Below are 19,932 nucleotides of genomic sequence, written 5' to 3'. Positions count from 1 at the left end.
GATGCAACACTTGTAAATTGAAAGCATACCTTATCTATGACCCCTAACACCCTGTAAGCTCTCAGCTCCTCAGATGGACTCTGCTGCCCTCCTCTGTTCAAAGAAGAGCAGCACTGTACCCCAAAGGCCTTGAAAAGAAAAACCTTTCAGTGTTTCATACATATGCAATTAAATCATTCATTCAAAAAGATAAACTTATTTCCTTTAATCATTTAATCAATTCATTCACAAACTTATGATGTTTTCACTGCAGTGCGTGTGAGGAACCTGGTAGATGCATGCATATAAAGAACATTTGTGTAATACAATACAGAAAGCCTATGAACCAGCATTTCACTCCCACTCACCACTGTTTGTGTTGACCCTTGACCCATGTTGCTTCTCAGATACTGACTAGATATTTGCTCTGCACGCATCAGATATTCGGCAGTCTTCTTTTTCACGGCCTCTCGCCGTGTAGCACTTGGCTCACCTAAAGAAAAAAATGTAATTAAGATTTTTTTAACAAAGTAGATCGAATAGAGTGGAGTCTAAAGTTAAAAGCATGGAATTTAAATGGCTTACAAAGTAAAAATGATGCATTTATGCTTAATAGATCCTTTTTAAGGTACATTTGTAGTGAAATTTTAACAAATTGGACGGTTTCTGGACAATGCTTTTTCTGCATTTCAATAACTGCCAGTCTACAACATCAAAGCAAGAGTTCTAGGTAAGTTCCTGAGCCCAAGTGTCACTCAACTACTATGAGACCATATAGAAATTTATTGAGCTCTTGGTCAAACTAACCTTGCACGCCTTGCAGCAGCAAGTCAACTCCACTGCGATAGTATGAAAAAGCTGCCTGGTAGTCCTGTTCCTTCTCCTTTTGGACAGCAAAACAAATGAGCTCACTGGCTTTGTCCAAGTAGTCTGAATTAACGTCCTTAAGGTTGCCGCCAGTGGATTTTTTCAGACTGCTGGGGAAGAGTGGTGCTCGACCTGGCCAGCTAACCTCTGGGTTAGGGGCTGAGGAGGCAGGGACCGGGGCAGGTGATGGAGTGCGATGTACATGCAGGGAGGGCAAGCGAGGGCTGCAGCTGCTGCTAATGTTGGTGGCTCCCCCTTGTGGCTGGTTTGGGGAGGTGTGACCTGAGGCCATGCCATCATCCAACTCAGCCAAAGAGTCTGTGTCCACCGCAAGGGAGGTCAAGTCGCTGTCACTGGATGGGCCTAGGAATAACAGGAATCCCGCAGTCATAACGGACAGCTACAAACATAAACCTTTAACAAAACTACATCATCATCTTCCTCTCTTTAGGGGTAGCCACAGTAGATCACCTGTCTCTCCATCTCACCCCATCCCTAGTATCCTCCTCTGTATGTCCTTCTTCACTACATCCACGAACCTTCTTTGTGGTCTTCCTGTTTTCCTCCTGCCTGGCAGCCCTATATTGATTGTCCAAAATGTCCACTATTCCTTCTCTGCACATGTTCAAACCATCTCAGCTCTTCCTCTCACGTACTCATTTCTAATCCTGTCTCTTCTGGTCGCTACCATCTTATAAATCTTTAGTTTCACTCTTCTGTCACAAATCACCCATGCTCACCCTCTCCATCCTTTTTTACACTCACCATTTATTAGATCCATATATATCCCAAAATATTTAAAGTGTGCAAGTTTATTGTACATACCTCCATACTCTGATGTGAGAGTCAAATCTTCTGCCCCACTGATATCTCTCTGAACTGAAAAACATATCCAGACATCGCAAAGCAAATTTGAATTAGCACCTACTAATCAGCACCTAAGCTGAAAGGAAGACTAATAACAGGAAAGACATTCTGTGTGCAACCCTACCATCAGAGCTACAGTCTGATAGAGTGTCAGCCAGGAACTCAGAAAAGGGTTCCGCTGGTCCAATGAGCTCTGAGCCGTCATGGACCTCACCACCCTGGACAATAAAAAATAATTCAGTCAAAAGTTTTTTGCGATTATTCTTGTGTTTCTGTCAATGTGTACTAGAATACCTTGAAGAAATCTTGGATATGCTGGCTATTGTAAAGAGCAGGGATATTAGCTGAGAACTGCAGGAGATCCTCAGAGCACTGTCTTCTTTCCTCAATCACCGAGTCATCAAAACGACCTACGACAGGCACACACAGATGCAAAAAACATACATAAGTGATGCTTCCATTACGCAAGTGATTATACTGTATTTATTATAACTAGTGCCTGCTTACAGTATAATAACACCAAGCTATCTGAAGTGGGCAAATCCATCTCTACAAAGCAGGGCTGCAACGATGCGTCGATATAATTGATGACTTCAACTATGAAAATTTGTCACCGTGGAATTTTATTCTCGACGCATCATGTTCTAAAACCATGCACTAAAGACGTTACATATAAAACGCATGGAAAAATCTGGAAATCAGTTTTTGACACAACACCGGCACCCTGGAGCTGTGACGTCGACTCTGAATGGGTCAGTTTTAAGCAGTCAAGTTAGTGCATTGCGTTAATACCTTGTTTGTGTTCATGTGTGTACAGTAATGTTTATATTAGCTTACCTGTCGGAAACTTTTCATGGATGATGCTTGCTAAGCGAACACTGTTTCAGTTTTGTTGGCTAGTAAGTGAAATGCGATAGAAAACCATTAAACAGCAGTAGCTACACTGTCTCCTAGTTTCTTTCTCACATCAATATCAGGATTAAACAGTGTAATTGGTATTGATCACTACACCATCTGAGAAACTATGAAATAAAACCAAATTTGTGATTTGGTTTTATTTCCAATTCTGTTTTGTTCAGCTTTCCTAGTATTAAGCAAAGGCGTATAGATGAGTTTGTCCTGAGAAGAGGCTCTTGCACCTCTCAAATGACTGAAGTCATGACAGAGAGGATCCTCAGCATGATTATCAGCAGCTGGGGACATCATCTCAAAGATAACAGTCCAGAGCATTTTCACTGCAATCGTGCATTCATGAATTAAATCATCTGTGAACTTTGCAAATTTTTTTCATTTTGGACTGGAAAAAAAATCTTTATGATTTAATTTTAAGCTTTATTTAAACTTATGGACAGAAGCCATTTTTAGTTTCCTATTTGCACATAACTTTTTTTTTGCCAAAATACTACTAACACTTTAATTTGTATTACCTAATTTTTTATTTATTTAATTTTTATTCTCACGGAGTTCCTCTTGAGTAATGTTTAAACACATTTGATTATTTTCAAAATCCTTTGTTTCCTGTGTCATTATTTTAATTTGCTTTGGGACGAGACAATAGGGTAACAGCGGGAATAAGAGTTATTGAAATAATTGTTGACCGATTAACTAATCAAAAAAAAAAATTGGCAGATTAGTCGACTAACAAAATAATCTTTAGTTGCACGCCTACTACAGAGTCTAACATTCACATTTTTCTTTGTTCAAAATCTCAACAACTCAAAGATGAGGTACTGTAGAATCGAAAGAAATCTCACAGAAGAACAAAACTGTAGAGGAGTAATTCTGTCAATCAAGACAAGCTTTCGCTCTGGATAATTTTAGGGCAAATGTGTGACACAGGGGAATAGAGAAAGTCATCTTCTTACCAAAGACCTTGGCCTTAGCAAAGGGAGGAAACAGCTCTGATTGGCCACATGCATTCTTGTGCAGCTGCCAGAGATTCTGATGGAGTTTCCGGAAATCACTGTATCTCTTCCACACTGTTATCTACAGAAAGACAGACACAGAAGACACAGATAAATCAATCATTTGGGGTTTAAAGATCTATCTATCTTTAATTGAATGGATTATGATTATTATCGTTGACTGAACAAAAGCAGCTGATTTTCTACTTGTTTGTAAATGCAAGCTCATTGTCACCGATAATGCTATCTTGTTAAACTCAAAAATAGCTAACATAACAACCAGAGTACTCCACAGCCTTTAACTCCAGAGACTTTTCCCTCATGTGACTGCTACTAGGCCAAAACATAAATCAATGTAGTCCACATTTTGCTGTCATCTTGTGTTTCGAAACTTTAAATACAAGCCACAACAACCAGAATGAAGCAGTTACTTAGTGGAATAAAGAAAAGCATAATGGCCACATATTGAGATGCTACTGTGGTGTGCGGAAATTTTAGGCTGCTGGATGGTGTGGGGAAAAACTAGGCCAATCACATCCTCCAAACAGGAAGATTACTCAGTAATGGAGGTATGTGTGTTTCTGGCAAAACATCTCTCTGTCTCTTAGAAACACATACAGTAATTGACATCATGCCTGTTGCATTAGCACTGGTTGTGGGCTTAACTGCATTCCTCAGTGTGTTTGAAATGTAAGACAGCATGCATGCACAACACAGACAAGTATGGTTGGTTTAAATACTCTGTAAAACCGTGTAAAATGAGCAGAATAATTAATGAGTAACTTCGGTGGATTTCTGTCCATACCAAGGCATATATAGATAGTAAGCATTTAGATTAAAATAAATAGTGCAAAAGTTAGATATGAACAAGTTTCCAGGTGTAGGCCTAATTATCTGTAAACTACATTTCACAATGTTTCTGGTTAAAAGACCTAAGCTTCGGTTTCAGGATATAATGTGTAAAGAAGCCATAAAGCCAGATTCTGAAATTCATGAATTAAAACGAGTAAAACGAAATATCTGAAACTGAAATATCTCCTTGCCATTATTTTTGGATGAGAAATACAGTAGCCCTTGTCTTGGTATTTCTCAGTTGTCAAAGGTAAAGAAGCATTGACCACTCAAAAAATGGATTGAAAAAAAGCTGCATGTCTTACCTCCTGGACATCCTCTGGATTCTTCCTGGAGATTATCTGTGTAAAAGAGGGAGAAGAGAAAATCCATGTGAGTGATCCCTATCTCTTGCTAGAGCAACTTCCTTGCAGGGCTGTCACAAGTATGAGCAGGGACAAGGCTCTGAGTGTCACAATGACGGCATTATGTACAGTGACGGAAGTCTCGAGTGTTAGAACGAGACATCACCCAGAGTCATAACAAGGACAGCAGCCAGACAAAGACACTCAGCCTGCCCCAGTCCAGTTTTTACAATGCGAATGTAGCAATGTGATCGCATAAGTGCTGATTAATAATCAGATAAACTCAATCATCAGTAGGCACGCTGCTCTACGTATCTCACCCTATTCCTAGCATCCTCCTGTCACACTAACCCTCTGCATGTCCTCCTTCACTACATCCATTAATTTTTTCCTGTAGTTTTCCTATTTTATTCCTGCCTGGCAGTTCTAAGTTAAGCACCCTTTGCCCAATATATCCACTATCCTTCCTCTGCATAAGTACAAACCATTTCAGCCTTGCCTCTAAACAACCCAAGCTAGTCAGTCCCTGTGATATAATCATTTCTAATCTTGTCGATCCTGGTCACTACCAATGAAAATGTTAACATCTTCAGCTCTGCCTTCTCTCTTTTTGTCAGTTCCACTGTCTCCAAACCTAAACCTAAACCTAATCTCCAACTTTCTAAACCTTCCCTCTGACATTTACTGCTATCCTCCTGCCAGAAATCTCCACTGGCACTCTCCACCCACTCCACCCAGCCTGCACTCAGATGCTTTAGATGGTTGACCCCAGGTATTTAAACTCATCCACCTTTTACTTCACTGTTACACTTGCCTCCTCCTCATTCGTACACACGTATTGTGTTTCGGTTCTGCTCAACATGCGGATCATAAAGTACTTCGGCTTTAACACAGAAGTGTTAAATAGTTTTGTTAGCTGAAAATGTAGCGAAACAAAAGAACGAGTTGCCACCTCCTGAATATCTGTGTATCACAACACTATACATAACATTAACTTAGTTGTTTAGCATCAAACCATTAACACCCGGGTTAACTCTGGGTCACATTCAATTCGCTTCAAATCGACAGTGTAAGTTAGCAAATAGAAAGCATGTATTTTGAAACAAGAGAGGGTATGAATGTGCCCATTAGCTACACATATGTTCTCAAAAGCTGTCGCCACTTTTAATTCACCGCCACACGGTTAACCTGACGTTTTTATTTGGGTCTCTTTATAATCATAACAGCTTGGCTAACACTGCTAGCTATTGACACTTAGCATTAGCCTAGCCTTCCCAGTGCTCATCGTCTATTTACTTACCCTTGCAGTGACTTTGTACACAGTGTAGCCTTTCTGGTGCTTCTTGGGATCTGTAACAGTATAAAACCGAGCAAGTTCTCCTCTGTCCCGCTGCGATATCATTCTGATATTGACAACATTGCCGAAGCTACCAGCCGGCTAGCCGTACACATTCATTCTCTGACTGCACAGTCAGTAACATGCAGACAAATAAATCAGAGCGCCCCCTTTAGGAAAGCAACTGAACTGTAATCTTTGTCTACGGGAATGGCAGTTCAATTTGCTACCGGTGAATTTCTTTATTCCGTGAGTGATCAGATTTTTTTTAAACACAGAAATTAACAATTAGACATTAAATCAATAGAATATATGTCACCAAACAGAAAGTCATTTTTTGTGCAACATGGGAAGCATATTATGTCATGTACACTTGATCTGTAATTAACTGTTAATCTTAACAACCAACATTTGGATTTAATAATACAGAAAGTTCTGATCTACTCAATTAGCAAATAGTAATGCAATAAAGGAAAAAAAAAACTGCATTCATACTGAAAATCATGCAAACTTTTATTATTGCCATTTCAGAAACAATAAATGTTTTTATTGCTGCTGTGGTAGAGACAGTATCCCAGCTTACAAACTGAAGTTGTGCTTCAGTATTAATGGCTTAATATGTGTAATGTAAATATCCCTGTCCCTGTGCTTAGTATGAAAATCAATCAGGTGCTAAAGAAAATGACTGTGATTAAAATTTAACAAGAAAGATAAATGATATCATAAAAAGAGAAACCAAAAGCTTGGAAAATCTGATGTAATGTCGATACAGTAAAGATTTGAACAACTCTGTCTTCCTTTATAGGGATTGGAACTGGCTCTATTGCCAATGCCTGGGCTACATTAATATAATCCAGAGTAGCACAAGTATGATTCCTGCAAGATTCACAATCCAGGATGTGCTGAATCTGTTTGAAGTGTTTCTAATCTGGCAAGCAGCAGGTGTCTTCATCAGATCCCTTACAGTGCCATTTGGGAAAAGGTTTGCATTGTGCTGCAAATAAAAAAAAAGATAATCACAATAACACTTTTTTTCTGCAGTTAAAAAACAATGAAATATCTTGCTTTTTTTGTCAGTGACTTCCACTTAAATGCCACATACTGTAGAGAAAGACAAATAAAAGCTCCAACTTTGTGATTATGCTGTGTTTATCATATTTTGATCATAAACCATAAGAACCATTTATAAAATCTTAAATACGCATGCATAGATGTGTGTGACAGTATAGAAGCCTGGCTTACTGGCCAGTCAAATATTATTATAAAAATTAACACTCCAAAGATGCTTAGCATAAATGCAAAATGGCAACAATACAGAACAGATGTAGAGGAGGAAACAATGTTAGATAAAAATAAATACATGTAAAAAACAAAAACAATAGGTCAAATGTTAATGATGGGATCACGTTCACATTCATATTATTTCCTGTACTTTAATAACCCAGCCACTATATGTCTGAAGTTGTAAAGAAACAAGCTTATTGATATAAACATTTTATATAACCTATAAATAATAAAATATAACGTGTTGTCGGTGCCAGTATCTATCTTTTAATCTTCAAAAACATTTGATTAAATCCCACAGGAAAAAAAGAACAGTATCAAATAACTAAGACTGATACTTACATTACTGTTTATGATTGCTTGATATTGCGGTGCCTTCTTTAACATCATTTCATACTCAGTGATCTTATCCATGGGTATTCTGTCAAAAATCAGTATATAGCTAGTTTACTCAAATGCATATGTATGGGGAAAAAAATCAAAAGGGTGGCTGAAGCATTGCATCAGAGCTTACTTCTCTGCGTCTATAAGCACTCCTTTGGTATCTGGAATGCTAACGCATGAGGTGATGTTGATCACAGGGTAGTAGAACAGGAAAGCAAGGCACATCTCATTGGTAGTTGCTAACCCCATCTGAAAGGAGCATGCATTAGAGATTCAATGCAGTCTAACTTGCTTTCATGGTGTAAAATGATTGCGAGATCTTCTTCTTCCAGCTGCTCCCTTTAGGAGTCATCACAGTGGATCATTCTCCTCTGTCACACCAACCCTCTGCATCTCTTCTGAGGTCTTTCTCTTGTTCTCCTTCCTGGCAGCTCCATCTTCAGCATCCTTTGTCTGATAAATCAACTGTCCCTCCTTTGCACATGTCCAAACCATCTCAGCCTTGTCTCCAAACTGTTCAACCTGAGCTGCCTCTCTGATGTACTCATTTCTAATCTTGTCCAGTGTGGTTCCTGATGAAAATAATAGAATCTTCAGCTCCAGCTCTTTTCTTTTTGTCAGAGCCACGATCTCCAAACCATACATGACAACAGGCCTCATTATGATGTATGGTTTGAAGATTGTGCTTTTCAAGGTTTACCATCCTGTAAACTTTTCCTTTCACTGTTGCTTCAATCACAAATCATTCCTGACACTCATCTCCACCCCACTTGCCCTCTATTCCTGGTTAACCCCAGGTGTTTAAGCTAGTTCATTTTCACTACCTCTACTCCCTGCAGTTTCACACGTTACAAATGTCTCCCTCTCATTTACAGATATTTTTTCTTTTTATTCATCTTCGCTCCAGAGCACACCTCCAGGTCTCCGCTTGACTCCCTATCCTCACTACAGATCACATATCTTTTGATATTATTATAATGAATAGGAAGGAACACTGTGTTCATATCTGTATGCTTCTTGATACAAGGATTTTGCTGCTATGGGAAGCAGTACATATTTAACAGTCATAATCACAGCTGAACATTGTGCATTACATGTCATTTCTAAGATATGGATGCAAAAACTAGTAAACCACTTGTTTGTTTAAGATTACTTGTGCTACATTTTTTTCTGGTTTCACTCAGGCAGTCTTGATTTCATTCAAGCCATACACTACTAACCCACCTTAGTGACTGAAGCACGATTGGTAGTATTGTAGGTGCACTCCACTACAATTTCATCCCCCTGTAGTGGAAGGAAAAAACCATAGACAGCTAATTGTTTTCCATTTTTCTCTATTGTGTTCATAAATGTGCATGGAAGTAATGAACCCTTACCTGCTTGATTGTCTTTATGCTTCCCAAACTGACAGCCTGTTGTAGATCAAAGTTGTAGTTTTCATCTATGCCCAAAAAATCTATCTGTCGTTCATTTCTGCAGTGGGATGCACCGGGAAAATCAACTCTAAATTCATGCAGACGGCATTGATTGCTGTTGAGCTGCATAGAGTCTGCCTTTTTTTGTTTTTTACCTGAAGTGGCCAGCTCTGACTTTCGTCCCAGCCAAGTGAGTGTGCAAGAACACAGCAAACACTTGAAGATCAGGCACAGGGTTCAAAAACTATGGGAAGGAGAAAAAAAACTTTTACAGACTTTTTAAATACATCTTGGAATCCATATTGCAGAGGTGCATACCTTTGAAAAGTAAGCAGTGTTGCATATGCCGTAGGTGTGGAACTGGTTAGCTTTTGGAGGGATATCGTACTTCACGCTTCCTGGTAAGACACCTGTAGTCATAATGCCCACATCATGCTGCCGTAGCTTTGCAGTATAGTGTAATCTTAATCCTGAGCTGTCTTTAATGCCTGTAGAGAGAAAAAGAACAGTCAAATACTACTACTACTAATAATAATAATAATAATAATGATATTAAAGTTAAGTAAATAAATTCAAGATCATAGGAAGCATATTAAATTTTTGACAAACATAGTTGGATACTGGGTGTCAAAGTGCCTCAACACTTTAACTAGATCGCCAACCTAACTGGGTTTTTTGGTGGTGGCAATGGAAAGCACAGCATAACACATCTGTGCCGCAGTATTTAAACATGGCTCCCCAGGTGCCCCCCACTCTAGCTGGGAGCCGGTTTTCTCCCAGCGTTGGTATGTAAGATTAAGATTAATGCTACCCGTTTTAGTCTGAGGCATCTATCCATCCATTTGCTTCTGCTTATCCTTTTCAGGGTCACGGGGGGTTCTGGAGCCTATCCCAGCTGTCATGGGGTGAGAGGCGGGCTACACCCTGGACAGGTCGCCAGTCTGTCACAGGGCCAACACACAGGGACAGACAACCATTCACGTTCACACCTATGGGCATTATTATAGATTTTTCAATTAACCTATCCCCACAAACTGCATGTCTTTGGACTGTGGGAGGAAGCCAGAGTACCCATGCAAACACTCCACAGAAAGACCCTGGCCTGATGGTGGAATTGAACTCAGGCCCTTCTTGCTGTGAGGCAACAGTGCTAACCACCGTGCCACATAGTCCAAGACACTTTCAGAATAATTTCTAAATCTCAAAATTATTCCTTTCTGGTTAAATTAAGGTTAAAACCAAAAATGGTGTTTGAAGGGGTTTGTGGCAAAAATTAAGGCTTCTATCAGGCCAGAAATGTTTCATCATAGTGAAAGATGAACATTTTGAACAACTCTGGATTAATTTTCAGTGACACTTTAAAATAATCCAGATCAATGCGGCAACCTCACTGCAGAGGTCAAGGGGTCATATTTCTCTTTTAACTTGTCCTTAGTTTTAATGAACTCACTATTTACCTTCTTTCCTCTCTGGGTTATTGTAATGGATTTCCAGCCTATAGAATGCATCGCTCTTCTCTCCTCCAATGGGAATTCCCACATTTTCCGGAAGCTCGTACACCTGAAGATTTAGAGATGAATTGTAGGAGAACTGATGTAACACTGGCACAGAAACAACACACACAAGAAAAAAATGATGTGATGTAAATTTAATTTAAAAAAAAAAAACAGTCCCACAAACTCAAGTTAATCCAATATTTTCTCTCATTTTAGTCAGTTCAGATGAACTTTAACTATTTTGGATATTAAGTACCCGCTACATATAAAAATATAAATAAACTTTACATTTTGTCTGACTTGTTTTTGAGTTTTCAAAGTTGATGTTTGACTTTTGTTTATTTAAAAAAACGATTATAAAAGTGAACAATAAATATTGAGTTTTGCTAAACTGAAACAGTGACTCTGTTGTACTCGTTCCTCGTAAGTTATGTCAGCTTATTCACACGGGAGTCATAAACGAAAACTAAGTTCTTGTTACTAAATATTTATGAATTCAATTATTAAACAATTTTACTTTTATTTTAGACAAAAGGTACATGTCAAATGCAATCAAAATATTGGAGTTCTGATAAGGTCCAACTGTTAAGTTAATAAACTTCTGCTAACTTCTTTAGGTTTACAGTGTACAGTCTCTCTCACCCCGCCTCCCACTCCCCAAGAAGCCACTATTCCAAAGCAGCTGTCTCCTATGTCTCCAATGTAGCATGGCTTGTCATAAGGCTCTGTCACTTTGGGGGGACAATGGTACAGCAGCATATGATGAATGAGGTCAAGGTGCTCGATCACGGGCTCGATCTGAGGTAAATTAGGAGAACGAGGTTGAAATAAACATAAAAATCACAATGACAGCATATAAATTCATAAAGTCTACTTTGTTGTGACACTTTTTTTATTACGGTAGTTTATTTATGCTTACACATACATCAATGTGGGTGTGCTTTTATATGCATTTTAATTACCCAATCAGACACAAATGAAAGAACAGTGACGACAGAAACATAAAGAAATAATGCTTACCTGGTAAATATGATGTTTTGTATTTAACTTTGGGAACTGCATAACTTTGCAGTGATAGTAGGTAGTGTTGGAAGGGACTATGATCTGTAAACAACAAATATAAAGGTAAATAAACAACAAACAATACGATATTTCTGATCTGACTGTTATTGTCAGTAATTCTTACGTTGTCCACCGTAGCACTAAGATAGCTGGAGTTGGTTGGGATGGACTTTGGCATATAGTTCAGTAGATTTACTTCTTTGGTGCCTCGTCTGGACACGTGGTAAGAGATCTCATCTGTTTTCCCATAGGCAAAGATGAGTTTGATTGGCTGAGCCTGAGAGAGAGAGATGGTAATTTAGGTCAGGCAATATGATCCCTTACACATAGAAGCAATACAGTAATATATACATTCTTGTGGAAGGTGATATTGTGAGACGTTTCTGATTATTAATATCTTTTTATACCTTGTAAAATAACTTAACATGTTACATAAAGTGGTTTAATGCGCTGACTGTGTAGATTTCTGTGCTACTGCAAAGGTGTACTATAGTCTTTGAGTCTTGCTACTAGGAACTGTGTACACTGTAAAAACGATAACTAGCAATTGTTGATTTCACTAAAGTTTTTAAATTAAACTGACTTAGAAATAAAACTTTCCATTTACAACCTAAAAAAGCTTGTCTACCCAACAAATTTCTTTCATTGTTGTCCTAACTAAGATTTTCTAGACAGCATAACAAAGATTATCAACTTTTGAGCAGAGTTTCTGAGTCAAGTTGGGAACCAGTGGGAAACCCCGTAGATGACTGGCACATGTGGTCTGAACAAGTTTGAACTAAACCAAACGGACTTTCAACTGAGCCTGAGCAGACCTGAGCTGTGTGATAGTGGTTTACCATGTGTTCTAGACTAAAAACCTCCTAAGAAAATTTGAACCATCGTGGCTAGATTTGGATGTAAAATGCAATTTTTCGACCATTGAGGATTTTCACTTCTGCAGTTGGAGTGTATAATTCTTTTGGACAGGTGCTGGAGCTCCGACCATTTACCCTAGCAGGTAAGCTAACTACATGTGTTATTAAGATTTTCTACAAGCGCCTAGGCTGCATCCTCCTGAGGACCCGGGAGGATTGAACTAGTAAAACACTGAAAAAGGCCAACAATAGCATTTTTAAGTTATCTAAGTGACTTAATTGACCCCCCCTCCCCCCTGGCTAGCTATCGAGCTGGTGGGTAACAGACGTCTCCGAAAGCGTCGGAGCACTTTTGCAAGTATATGTTGTCTTAATAAACTGAACAGATATTAGCAATTTACACAGCTACATTAACGCCTGAAAATATCTTAAAAGTTTATTTTGTGACCCAGAAAGAGTAATATTAAAACTAATTCCACAGGTAGAATTTGCACATGCGCAATAAGGATCGGGGAGTCCGATCCGTAACTTTTTTCTCTCGTTTTTTTTCTACATTATATTGAAATGTTTCAATATTGCAAACATTTTAAGAGATGCTTATTATAAGGAGGACTTATTTCTCGGACAAATTTAGAGGAGTCCACTATGAATTTGGGCAGCCTTCGTCGCGCCGCTGTGTCGTAATCGGGCTACAAGCAGCCTCTGAAGGTTTTAGCTCAGAGTAGTGGCCCAGCGCAAAAAGTAATGTTTAATGTTAAACACTCTGATATTTAGACAGACATCACTAAATGACGGTATCTCACGCTGGCTTTTTACAGCACTTCTGCCATGGTAAAACTTATTAGCTTATTACCTGTTTTGTAACCAGTTTCAATGTTATCTTTGCATGAAAACGTTATGTTAACATTGACAACAAACTGGGCCAAGCACGCGTTGTCATGGAGACGCTTTCATGGGTCGGTGTAGGATATGTGCGCCAATTATATGACAGTGATATAAGTAACTTGCATATTGTCTAATATTGTTTTTTCACTTTTTCAATAGTCACCGTTTATCCGGTGCAGCACTGTTACTTTAAAGTAATGTTTAAAGCTGACTTGACAGTTTGTCAGCTGGTGTAAGATTGCCTAATGTACTGTAAGTTAATTGTCACACGCAAATTAAAGTTGTACTTCATGCTCTGTATTATAAGATTGCTACATTTTCAGAGCTTTTTACATAATGGGAAAGGAGACAATATTTAAGGAATGATTGTGTGTTGTTGATGTGTATTGTGTTACAGATAGTATTATTTTTTCTATAGTTATTGCATTTTTTTATCATAGTAACAAAAAATGTTTGAATTCAAGCTTGCATTTATGTTACATGTCATGTATGTTATCAATCATATACTTGATATAGTAGACAAGTGGTCATATGTAAGTTAATATGATTCCACATTTCAGTGTGAACATAATATGTATTTGCATATTGATACTGTTTTTTGTGGAGGGTGTTTCTATTCCTGTGCAAAATGTGTATTCATGAGAGATTTTTGAAGTAGGTTTTGCGGTTGATAACACAGTCAGGCATATAACATGGTGCAGACTGTACAAGGCAGCTACCCAGAAATTTTCTGTGCTGAATAAATGACAATATTTTGGTTATTGTCTTGTTTAGATATCTGAAGAATTTCATCGGATCACAAGCAAAGACCTCCTGGGGACGTTCAATGCATCCCTCGACAAATTTGTGCCTGGCCTGTTGAAACTATACCGGTCTAAGAAGGGAGGTCTTGGTGAGGAGATGGAAGACCTTTTGGATAAACTTGATGAACAGGTAAGTGCTCCTTTACCTGACATTTTTAGAAGAGAGTATACCTTTGTCATAACAGAAAAAAATGTTGGCTTCAGCCAAAACACATCAATGGAAATGAATGTCATCAGTCATTACTTTGTTTTTATTTGGCGGTATTTTATTTAATTTGTAAAAAGAAAGTAAAATTGTTAAAATGGTGTTTTGTTTTTTTAAGTTTTACATGTTGCTGGGCCTGATCGTATTTTATTTTTACTATAAGAGTTCTAATTGCTATGAGATGTTTTTAAAAGATGATTTAATCCAAAATGGAAATGTCCACGTCCTCAGTGCAGTCCAGATAATTTTATGGTGAGGATTGCAGTTGTCATAACTCTTGCTGCTTTTTTTTCTGCTGAGGAGCACCTGGGCATTGTTAGTGGGTGTTCAACAGCAGAAAATATTTTTGTACAAAACTCATCACAAGGTTGGTTGGTGAAAGATATTGTGCCGGTAATTAAAGGAAAGTGAGCTTTTTCTTTTTAAAACCTCCATGAGTCAAATGAGCATCATGGTATAGAGGTTAAAGTTAAGATTTTTAGAAATGTATTTTGTCTTTAATTTTTCTTAGCTTTCAATAATTCATATTTTACTTTTCTTCTCTTCAGGACAGTGACATTTTGGAACCAGTGTTGAATGGTGCATCAGTTGCCATCCTCACCATCCTGCAAGATGACGATGCCAATACTTCTGTGCGAGAACATGCTGTTGTGTTGGAAGCCCATATGGAAAAGATATATATAAATCGTATAAAGTTTGTATCTGTCTTGTGTGAAACTTGTATGAAAAGCATATAAGTGTGAAAACAGATATAAGATCCCTTGAAAAATTATATAATGAAACTTGTATGTTTTGGATACTTACTAAAACAATGTATGAAAGTAATGCGAAAGTGGCCACTTTCATGAGTAAATCATATAAGGCTTACATGATTTACTCATGAAAGTGGCCACTTTCATGAGTAATCACATATAAGTTTTTACTATTTCTTTTCCATATGGGAGGGGACATCGTGCTACATAACATTCCAGACCTCTCTACTGCCTTGTCATACCTCTTTGGCCTTCTGTATGCCCTCAACATTGATTATCCAAAGCAGATGAGTTTACCTTTGAAGCAATTCAGGGCATCCTTTTTGAACTCGGTGGCTCTCGATGCTCACAGCGCATAAGGTCTCTAAAAACAAAGCTTTTGCTGTGACTGTTAATGGGGAAGCCAGACATGAGTTTAACTTGTTCTTAAACATGTTCAAGTGCATTGTAGAGTCATGTAAAAAAAAAAAAAAACAGTAGTTCAACCCCTTTCCCTCTATATAATCGTTCACCTGTTACAAAGAGTTGCATATTTAGTGTTTGAACTGTTAAAATTAATTAGGAATAAGTGAAGGAAAGAGGGAGGAAAGGAAGAAGGGAGAAAAGAAGGAACAGTCAAAACAGAATGGTTCATTTTGACCTGGTCGGTCAATATGAAGGTGAAGTGAATAAGTGATTATTTGAAATGTAAATATTAGTCAGATGAATCTGTATTATTGAGAATCTATGGTGAAATTTTGTCTTGTAGGATTTTAAAAGATTTGTTATAGTGTTTTTCACTCCACCTGAAGCATGGAACTGGTATTTTACCTGATAGTTCGCTGTTCATTGATGGTAACATTTCTAATAACTTTTGACTTCTGTAGTTTATCATAGTAAGCCCATGTAAAATGTCAATGTCTGGGTACAAAGGCAATTGTTTGTTGCACTACCCTATTTAGTGTGCAATAGTTAAGTTAAGCTTTTACAGGACAGTCAGGGTGTGAACGTGAATGACTAAGCTGCTGGACACTTTTCTTTTTTCTGGACTCTGGAATTTTAATGTCTCTGCTGGGGTGCTCAAAGCACCCTAAAGAAACTAGCAACACGTTTTTTTCTGTTTGTTTGCTTTTTTACAGAAATTCACCCCACTGCCCATGACCTTCTGAAATATACTGAAAGCACTGTTGAAAAAAATAAATACGTTTTTACATAACATTCAGTTGTGCTTTGTTTTATTCTATATCTGTTTGAGTGTTTTTTCAAGTACGATAACAGCATAAATTTTTCTTTATTAATATTGGTAAATTTTCAACTCACTGGAGTAAGAATTGTATGATTATTCAACAAGAATATCTGTGTTTGGTGAATTTAGGAATAAATGGCCTTGGAGGGAATAATTGTATGTTAATTCAACAGGAATATCTTTGTTTGGTGAAGGCAGAAATACATGGCATTGAAACCAGAATTTCTTTGTTAGACTTACAGGATTATCCTAATTAGGTGAACAAGTAGATCCAAGTTGGCAGAACATGAAAATATTAGTTAAGTCAACTACAGTTGGCAGAAGTTGAGAAAACTCAAAAATCTCTTGCATCATGTTGCCTTGAAATTTTAAGTTTTCTCAACTTTTTCTTTTTTACAGTGTAGCATTTCATGTGTTCAAAATGAAATCATGCCATTGTATTCTTCTGGAAACCCAGGGCAATGTGTGGAGGAAAAAAAGCCCGGGGAGCCTAACAAAAGAACTGGAATTGCAGATTGTAGACTGTGAAACTTGAGCATTAGACAGAGAATTACATCTATGGCAACAAAGAAGGAAAACAGAGAAAAGGGTACAACAAAGAGACTTAACTTGTGTTTCAGGCCTAGACAACAAAGTCTAATTGTGGTGTCATATGAGACCTATAGATGTGGTATGAAGAGAGAAACGTTGCACCTCTTCTCAGCATGATTCACTTGTTTGTTTTTATGTTTTTATGGGAACTATTTTGTAAAACAAAACCAAAAAACCAAAAAACCTTCATTAGACAAAATAAAAATAATAATTGTGATGGCTGTGTCACACTAATCCCACACATGCAGACTGTGATAAGGGGAAAGAAAAGAAAGAAAGAAAAGAAACAAGCAACAAAATAGTTACAGTGATCTGGAAGTCTTTATCATCACACGTTTTAATAGGCCTCTTAAAGGTCATGACGGTTTGCCCCTCATTTTCCCGCATAGAGAGGAGAGTGTAGCTCTGCTGTGCATCCTCTAGAGGCATGGAGTTGCCCGTGGCGTATCGATCCTAATGGAAAAAAACAACAGCAGAAAGCCAGACATTAGTCTCTGGCACTGTTAGGTGTGTCCTTTTGAAAGATCACTTACAAAAGTTGTGTGGTGTGAAAAAGGGTTTGCCCACGTCTTGATTTCTTTTTTTTTTTTTGTATGTTTGTCACACTTAATTGTTTCAGATCATCAGACAAAGTTAAATATTAGAAAAAGATAACACAAGTAAACACAAATGCAGTTTCTAAATTAAGCTGTTTATTAGTAAGGGGAAAATCAAAACCTGCATGGTGATTCCTCTCTATAAACCTAACAACTGGTTGGGCCACCCTTAGCAGCAACAACTGCAATTTTGGCCCACTCATCTTTGCAGTATTGTTGTAATTCAGCCACACTGGAGGGGTTTCAAGTATGAAATGCCTTATTAAGGTCATGCCACAGCATCTCAATCGGATTCAGGTCAGGACTTTGACTAGACCATTCTAAAGTCTTCATTTTGTTTTTCCTAAGCCATTCAGAGGTGGACTTGCTGGTGTGTTTTGGATCACTGTCCTGCTGCAAAACTCAAGTGTGCTTCAGCTTGAGGTCACGAGCAGATGACTGTAATTCACGGTTCCATTTACCACAGCAAGTCTTCCGGGCCCTTACGTAGCAACACAACCCCAGACCATCACACTACTACCACAGAATTTACTGTTGGTATGACGTTCCTTTTCTGAAACGCTGTGTTACTTTTACACCAGATGTAACAGAATACACACTTTCCAAAAAGTTTAATTTTGACTCATCAGGCCACAGAATATTTTCCCAAAGATCTTGGGGATCATCAAGATGTTTTCCGGCAAAACTGAGACGAGCCTTTCTGTTCCTTTTGCTCAGCAGTGGTTTTCATCTTGGAATTCTGCCATGAAGGCCACTTTTGCCCAGCCCCATTTTTAGTGGAGTCACTAACCTTAACACTGACCTTAACAGAGGCAAGTGAGGTCTGCAGGTCTTTAGATGTTGTTTTGGTTTCTTCTGTGACCTCCTGGAAGGGTCATCAGTGCACTTTTGGAGTAATTTTAGTAGGCTGGCCACTCTGGGGAAGCTTCACTACTGTTCCAAGTTTTCTCCTTTCGTGGCTAATGGCTCTCACCATAGTTCACTGGAGCCCCAGAGCCTTAGAAATTCCTTTATATCCCTTTCCAGACTGATAGATGTCAGTGACTTTGTTTCTCAGCTTTTTCTTTGGATCATGAAATGTTTTGTTGAGATCTCCTAGCCCGCTTCAGTTTGTCAGACAGGTTCCATTTAAGTGATTTCTTGATTCAGCAGGTCTGGCAGTAATCATCCCTGGGTGTGGCAGTGACACTGAACTCAGCTTTGTATAACATGTGGTTAATCACAGTTAATTTGTGATTTAACAAGGTGTGGGCCATCACTTTTTCACACAGGGCCATGTAATAATAAGAAAACAGGAAGGTGGCAAGCACTTTTTCACACTGCTGTATCTATTTTTTCTATTTCTGTCCTTGACAAATACCGAACAGGACACAGTAACACTAAAAACTAAAACTATGCAAATCTAAAAACTAAACAAAAATTAATAATTTTCAATAGAATCCAAACTAAAACAACTGATATGAAACTGAAAAGAAAACCAAAACACAAAATTAAATTAAACAAGATGAATGAGGATGAAAGCTTCCAGCTGTTTATACTAAATAAGTAAAAATACAACAGCTGCTCATTTATAATTATTTCATAACTAACCGAGAAGTAGCTTCCACTGGATCCAACTCCTCCTATGACGATGTCTGATCCTTTCATGTCTCCGTTCGGGCTCAAACCAAAACCCACCCAGCCTGTGGTGTTGACCGCCAGCTGGAATGTAATGTCACCTGCTGGATTGTCAAAGCCCCACTTCAGGCACACCAGTTGCTCCTGGTCCAGGTACTCCATAAAGGGCATTGTGACATCCATCGCCCATGACCCTGTTGCGCAGATCAGTAGCAGGGAGAAAAAGGGAAGCGGAGAGCACATGATGCCTCTGCAAAGCTGCAAAGCTGAAACTCTTCAAACTGAGCTGAATACTAGCAGGGCTGCCAAACTCCCTCCCACCATCCAAAGACACACCTGCGTTTCGAGATCAGCTCAAGTGATAGTGGGGGGGGGGGGGGGGGGGGGGAGTGCTCAGGCATTTACTGTTTGCCCTTGCTGAACAATAAAAACTGGGCTCCCTGTCACATTCTCATCCTTGTAAAACCTCACAAGAGTTTCAAACTCAACTTCTTTAAAGCCTTAGTATTAAATCCGTAATTGAATCTTTTATGTACTAGCAGTCTCCAGCCACAGTGCTTTTCATACAGCACTAAAATGTCCACAGGTAGGCTGAAGATTTCACCTACACT

General features: G+C 38.4%; 2 protein-coding genes across 5 annotated transcripts in view; both read right to left on the bottom strand.

The window, feature by feature from the left end:
* Positions 1-6,350, bottom strand: part of rps6kc1 (ribosomal protein S6 kinase polypeptide 1) — a 28,194-nt gene extending 21,844 nt beyond the window's left edge. The window contains exons 1-9 of the mRNA XM_026142278.1: positions 6,114-6,350; positions 4,775-4,810; positions 3,579-3,699; positions 2,008-2,123; positions 1,838-1,931; positions 1,672-1,725; positions 787-1,209; positions 348-472; positions 30-128 (exon numbers count right to left, since the gene is read on the bottom strand). Coding sequence (XP_025998063.1) covers positions 30-128; positions 348-472; positions 787-1,209; positions 1,672-1,725; positions 1,838-1,931; positions 2,008-2,123; positions 3,579-3,699; positions 4,775-4,810; positions 6,114-6,215 — 1,170 coding nt within the window. The 5' untranslated portion in view covers positions 6,216-6,350. The remainder of the gene's footprint in view (positions 1-29; positions 129-347; positions 473-786; positions 1,210-1,671; positions 1,726-1,837; positions 1,932-2,007; positions 2,124-3,578; positions 3,700-4,774; positions 4,811-6,113) is intronic.
* Positions 6,351-6,676: 326 nt separating this feature from the next.
* moxd1l (monooxygenase, DBH-like 1, like) lies at positions 6,677-19,636 on the bottom strand. 4 transcript variants are annotated; one of them, XM_026143122.1, is made up of 13 exons: positions 19,295-19,636; positions 17,415-17,561; positions 11,915-12,067; positions 11,749-11,832; positions 11,371-11,526; positions 10,690-10,792; positions 9,551-9,720; positions 9,388-9,476; positions 9,194-9,290; positions 9,042-9,101; positions 7,948-8,066; positions 7,776-7,854; positions 6,677-7,143 (listed from the first exon to the last, which is right to left on the bottom strand). In XM_026143122.1, exons 1-13 carry the CDS (start codon positions 19,562-19,564, stop codon positions 6,988-6,990), a joined length of 1,683 nt encoding a protein of 560 aa, XP_025998907.1. In that variant the 5' UTR covers positions 19,565-19,636; the 3' UTR covers positions 6,677-6,987. The 4 variants fall into 4 exon arrangements, with proteins under 4 accessions (XP_025998907.1, XP_025998909.1, XP_025998910.1 ...); XM_026143124.1 differs by lacking the exon at positions 19,295-19,636 and adding an exon at positions 18,495-18,857; XM_026143125.1 differs by lacking the exon at positions 19,295-19,636 and adding an exon at positions 18,507-18,857.
* Between the last annotated feature and the right edge of the window lie 296 nt (positions 19,637-19,932).

Source organism: Astatotilapia calliptera, chromosome 15, assembly GCF_900246225.1.
Source record: "Astatotilapia calliptera chromosome 15, fAstCal1.2, whole genome shotgun sequence".
In the NCBI taxonomy this organism is placed as follows: domain Eukaryota; kingdom Metazoa; phylum Chordata; class Actinopteri; order Cichliformes; family Cichlidae; genus Astatotilapia; species Astatotilapia calliptera.
Note: the sequence above shows the minus strand (reverse complement) of the source record. Positions and strands in the feature narration are given on the sequence as shown.

Coding starts and splice junctions, on each gene's coding strand:
- moxd1l (XM_026143122.1), bottom strand. CDS start 19,564: ATGTGCTCTCCGCTTCCCTTTTTCTCCCTGCTACTGATCTGCGCAACA. Junction 17,562..19,294: donor CCAGTGGAAGCTACTTCTCG/GTTAGTTATGAA, acceptor TTTTTCCATTAG/GATCGATACGCCACGGGCAA. Junction 7,144..7,775: donor AAGCAATCATAAACAGTAAT/GTAAGTATCAGT, acceptor TTTTATTTGCAG/CACAATGCAAACCTTTTCCC.